At 44.6% G+C, this 6,000-nt stretch overlaps 1 protein-coding gene across 1 annotated transcript; it reads left to right on the top strand.

Annotated features, from left to right (window-relative positions):
* The first annotated feature begins 434 nt into the window (after positions 1-434).
* Positions 435-2,440, top strand: LOC127203717 (zinc finger protein 45-like). Its single transcript, XM_051162567.1, has one exon. It carries the CDS (start codon positions 479-481, stop codon positions 2,435-2,437), a length of 1,959 nt encoding a protein of 652 aa, XP_051018524.1. The 5' UTR covers positions 435-478; the 3' UTR covers positions 2,438-2,440.
* The last annotated feature ends 3,560 nt before the right edge of the window (positions 2,441-6,000 follow it).

Raw genomic sequence — 6,000 nt, 5'->3', positions numbered from 1 at the left:
AATCCATCCCGCCCTCAGCATCAGTCTCCCTTTGCTCTGTGACTCCCTCAAAGCTGAGTCACAACATGGTATTCCTCCCCATCCGGATGGTTCATTGTGGTTGTGTATACATGTGCATGCACGTGCCTATATATATATACACATGTGTGTGAGGAGGCCATAGATCACAATTGTCTTCCTCAGTCACTTTCCGCATTTATTTTTTTTTTTAACCCTTGTGTTCATTATGTGTGTGGTGAGCGCATGTACTGCAGTGCCACTCATATATGATGCTCTGTAGAACTTAAGTGGGTGTCATAGGCGCTGGCCTCGGCTGCTGGGCGCGTCAGTGAGGTGACAGGGCACTCATGCTAACGGGGAAGGCAACCTTTCTCTGGTTCAGTGAATGAAGCCTTAGGCTGTGGTCTTGACTGTATGTACAACGGCAACATCAGCCAACACGGCGTTCACGCGCCCCACCTCTCTCTGAACTCTCTATATGCTTTTAGGAGACAGGAATCTACAGGAGACGGACCCTCTTCAGGAAGGAGGGCTGAGGTACCTGCCACGTGACGAGCTTTTCCGCTCGCAAATCTGGCAGCAAGTTACGAGGGAGTTAGCCAAGGCTCAGGACTGCACGGTAAACACCGGAGGAACTGGCTCTCCGTTGAAACAAGAAGACGTGAGCTATGAAGGAGAGGAGCTGAGTAAAGTTTCCAGTCAGAATTCCGTTCCTCAGGCTGACCACAGGGAACTCCCTGAAGGAGAGGCACGTGAGAAAGATTTCAGTTGCGCCCACCATCTTCACGTTATTACAGGAGAGAAGCCCTACAGGTGTGAAAAATGTCACAACACCTGTCGGTCCCCAAGTCTTCAGTCCCATCAGAGAATACACGATATGCACGGATTGAACAAGGCAGACGGTCTGTTCAAAAATTTCAGTCAAAGGCCACTATTTCAGTATCGTCAGAGTGTCCCCACTGGAGAAAACTCCAAAGGATGTGAGGAGTGTGGGGATACTGGGAAAAGCTCCTATGGCCAGACAGTTTTGTTAGGTCACAGAGGAGAGGAACTTTATAAATGTGAGGGGTGTGGAGAGAGCTTCAGCCACAGCTCACATCTCCAGGTCCACCAGAGAGTCCACGCTGGAGAGAAGCCTTATAACTGTGAAGAGACTGGGAAGGACTTTGCCGGGTTTTCACGACTACACCCGCATCATCAAATCCACAAAGGAGAGAAGCCACACGAAGGCGATGCATGTGGCAAGGGCTTTAGTGACAGTTCACACGTTAACATTCATTGTAGAGTCCACACAGGAGAAAAACCCAGTAAGTGTGAGGAATATGGGAAAAGCTTCTGTCAGGCCTCAAATCTTCTGGATCATCAGAGGGGCCACGCTGGAGAGAAGCCTTATCAATGTGACACTTGTGGGAAGAGCTTCAGCTGTAGTTCTGATTTTAACACTCACATTAGGGTCCACACGGGTGAAAAACCCTACAAGTGTGAGGAGTGTGGGAAAGATTTTAGCCAGGCATCGGATCTTCTGTCCCATCAGAGAGGCCACACTGGAGAGAAACCCTACAAATGTAACACATGTGGGAAGAGCTTCCGTTGGAGTTCAAATCTCAGCGTTCATCGTAGAATCCACACAGGAGAGAAACCCTATAAGTGTGAGGAGTGTGGGAAAGGCTTTAGCCAGTCATCGGATCTTCTGTCGCATCAGAGAGGCCACACTGGAGAGAAACCCTACAAATGTAACATATGTGGGAAGAGCTTCCGCCGGAGTTCAGATCGTAATGTCCATTGTAGAATCCACACAGGAGAAAAACCCTATAAGTGTGAGGAGTGTGGAAAAGCCTTCACCCAGGCCGCGAACCTTCTGGCCCATCAGAGAAGCCACACCAGAGAGAAGCCCTATAAATCTAACCCAGGTGGGAAGAGCTTCCGCCGGAGTTCAAACCTTAATGTTCATTGTAGAATCCACACAAGAGAGAAACCATACATATGTGATACGTGTGGGAAGGGCTTTAGCTACAGTTCGCAGTTTAAAATTCATTGTCGATTCCACACAGGAGAAAAGCCCTATAAGTGTGAGGAGTGTGGCAAAGGCTTCAGTGTAGCCTCACACCTTAAAGCTCATCAGATAAGCCACACCGGAGAGAAACCCTACAAATGTAACACATGTGGGAAAGGCTTCAGCCGGAGTTCAAATCTTAGCGTTCATTGTAGAATCCACACAGGAGAGAAACCGTACAAATGTGACAAGTGTGGGAAGGCCTTCAGTCAGTTCTCAAGTCTCCAAGTGCATCTGGGGGTCCACACAGGAGAGAAACCATATCAGTGCGCAGAGTGCGGGAAGGGCTTCACGGGAGGTTCACAACTGCAAGCCCACCAGAGGTCACACACTGGAGAGAGACCCTATCAGTGTGATGTAACAAGGACGAGTGCTTGTACGTAAATGTCTCCGGATTTGAGAGAACAATTATTGTATCTGAATATTAGTAATCTCAGTGTATGGAACCGTTTCTAAAATCTGCAAGGCTCGAGCTATATATTGACTGTCAGTGTATAAGTTAAAAGAAGTATTGACCATTCTATCAAATACAGCTGCCACCGCCCTAAATTCACCTACTTGAGCTGATGCCGAATTTGCTTGTAAAATATACTTTTGATCCTGTATAACATAAACAGCCGTCCCATTAGACGATCCATCAGTAAAACCTGTCTGGGCTCCTGGTATTAGGATCATTTTTTATAATTTTTGAAAACGCTGTAGAATGGATATTTAAAAACTGTATCAATTTATTATCAGGATAATGACGGTCTCTTTTTTTGCCCATAGATTGAGCAAATGCAATAGCTCAAGTATCGTTATTTTGGAATAACCAGTCAACTTGTTGTCTAGTAAATGGAATTCTAATCAAATGTGGCGCGATAACAAAGTATTTATGAGAATTTTCTCTAGTTAATTTAGACTAGACAAGCTACAGATTCATAATGAGGCGTCAACATATATGCTGGCACATGAGTAACACCCGGTGAATGCATAGTAAAGGACCTCTCTGCCAAACGACAGCAGCAGGAGCATGCTGAGCAGCCAGAGCCCACGCTCCCAGTTTTCCTGAATAATAAACATATTGTATGATCTGTTGTTCTGCGGCTGACGCGGCCTGAGCTAACCCTTCCCGCCTTCTTTGGATAATTGTCTCTGTGCTGACGGATCAGAGTCTCCTTTAAGAATATCAAATAAGGGCTGGAGAGATGGCTCAGAGGTTGAGAGCACTGACTGCTCTTCCAGAGGTCCTGAGTTCAATTCCCAGCAACCACATGGTCGCTCACAACCATCTGTAATGTGATCTGGTGCCCTCTTCTGGCCTGCAGGTGTACATGCAGACAGGACACTACACATAATAAATACATAAATCTTAAAAAAAAAAAAAAAAGAATATCAGATAAGGCTTTAGCTCTCCAGTGGACAATTTTAAATAAGGTTGAAGCCAATTAATATCCCCCAAGAGTTTTTGAAAACCATTCAAAGTAGTCAAGTTGTCTTTTCTAATTTGATTTTTTTTTTAATGTAAAATAGCTTTCAGGAAATAAAATAGCTTTCAGGTACAGTTTATGTCCCAGATAAGAAAACGGTGCAGCCCGTTGGACCTTTTCTGCAGCTATTATTAAACTTTTTAAAAAGCATGGTGTAGATGAGCATAAGCAGCTGACAGGAAGCCTCCATCTTTAGATGCTAAAAGACTGTCATCCACATAGTGTGCAACATACAACTGAGGACGTGTCACTCGAGTTTGAGTGGCTGCCTGGGCTACAAATTTTTGACAGAGTTGGGCTACTTGCCATACCTTGAGGTAACACTAGCCAGTGATATCTTTCCATAGGCTCCTTAAAAATTGTTGAAGGTACGCTGAAAGCAAATCTTTTACAGTCTTCAGGAGCAAGAGGAAAAGTATAAAAATAATCTTTCAAATCCAAAATAATCTTATATGTATCTTGAGATATGGCAGAAGGAATGGGCAGCCCTGGTTGTAAAGCTCCCAGCAGCTCCATAGTCTCATTTACTTTTCTAAAGTCTTGCAATAGCCTCCCTTTTCCTGACTTCTTTTTAACAACAGAAATTGGAGAATTCCGTGGAGAATTAGAAGTGATGTGGCCACTTCTGTCAAGCTGTTCCTGTGCTAACTGTCCTGTGGCCTGAATTTACACAGGCTTGGGCAGCAGAATGCCTAGTTTCACTTTTCTCAAGCATTGAGGCATCCCTCGCAATGCCGGTTTAGCTTATTTCTTTCATGCCTGGGGTCTAAACTCTCTCTAACTAAAACCCACAAACTAAAAGTACTTACCGGAACCTTCTCAGGTCCAAAAGCATCACAATGGTCTTGTAACATAACTCCTACCATTCCCAAAGTTTTCAAGTTTACTGTTTCCCCTTCAGGGAACCATGGACAAACACTTTCTACAAACTAAAAATTTAAACAACTGTTGCTGACTTACCTTGGTTCCTCGGGTCTGAAGCATGCTTTTAAGCATATGTACAAACAGCAGGCAACTATTACCTTGGCCCCTTTTCACCTCATTCTTACCTTTTTTACTTTATGTGAGCTCACTTTCCTCCTATGTAGTCCTTCACTGAATCCCCATCATCTACAAGTCCCTCTGTTTGGGCGCCAGTTGGCAGAGCCCGCTCTGGACAAAATCAAACAGATCCTAGACCAGGGAGTGAGGCTGAGAAATAAAAGAACAGAAATAAGAAACCAAGGCAAGAAATCATTGGAAACACAGCATAGACTCGAGAGGGCCTGCAGTCAATACCACACGACACCTCAGCTTTATTCGCCAGGTCAATGTATACACATCTCAGGCACAGGAAAACAAAGCAGACGGTCGCTCTCAGGCGATAACATGGACATTCCCACGGGAAAAGCAGTGTAATCTCTATCGACTCTCGGCCTTGAGGCCACAGTGTACTTTTTCTTATAGTCTGAAGACCTTGAGTGTGCACTTGGCAGGACATCTTGCTTAACCACAGTCTTAGCAATCTGTGTGATTCTTATGCTGGAACAAAGAGCAACGCACACAGACAGAGCCTATACAAACGGCTCCCGACAGGTGGGCCTCGTCTCAAAAGATCAAACAGGTCTGCTGAGGTTGGCTCAGTGGGTAAAGAGAGGTACTTGCTGCTAGGTGACCTGACTTAAATTCCAGGACTGGCACGGTAGAGAGAACTGACCGCCTTAAACTGTCCTCTGGCCTCCTGCATGCGCACCATGGCACACACACACCCCACCCCTAAAATGAGAAGATGACTTAAAAATCATGCGGGAGGCTGGGTCTCACGGTGTGTCTCTCTCTCGCTGTCCTGCAACTCAAGAGAAAACATTCTGCCTCCCATGTGCTGAGATTAAATGGGTTCACCACACTCAGTCACAATAAAAGATTCTCTTAAACAAACCAAGAAAACCTCTAGCATTTAAAATACCTTTAAGTGGATAGTTTATTCGCAGTAATTTTTTTTTCCACACCATTCTGAGTTTTGGAAAATGCTGTCAGGTAACCACCACAATCAAGAGTTTGAAAAGCTCCAGTCCCCCCTGCCCTGAGCCTTTCTGTAATCCCCATTGTTACCATAGCAACCAGTGACCTGTTTTCTTTCTAATACTTTACCTCTTCCAAAATGTAAACGCAGTCCTATAGTATGTGGCCTGTTGAAGCTAAGGTTTTCCCTTGGTGCAATTCTTTAGTTTACCCATCTAGTCTGTGTCTCTCTGTGGGGAGGGTAACTAGGCATCAAGCCCAGAGTTTCCTGTATTAAGCAAAAGTTCTACCACTAAGCTTCATCCCTAGACCTGTCTTTCCTTTTCCTTGCTGAATAGTATTCCTTTGTGTGGATATACCACATGTCCTTATTCTTTCACGACTTGAAAAATATTTGAATTTCCAGATTTTGTGATTATGTAGAAAGCAACTGTAAGCATTTCATATACATGTAATCGACTTATTTTTGGATTCATA

Source organism: Acomys russatus, chromosome 19, assembly GCF_903995435.1.
Source record: "Acomys russatus chromosome 19, mAcoRus1.1, whole genome shotgun sequence".
Taxonomy (NCBI): domain Eukaryota; kingdom Metazoa; phylum Chordata; class Mammalia; order Rodentia; family Muridae; genus Acomys; species Acomys russatus.
Note: the sequence above shows the minus strand (reverse complement) of the source record. Positions and strands in the feature narration are given on the sequence as shown.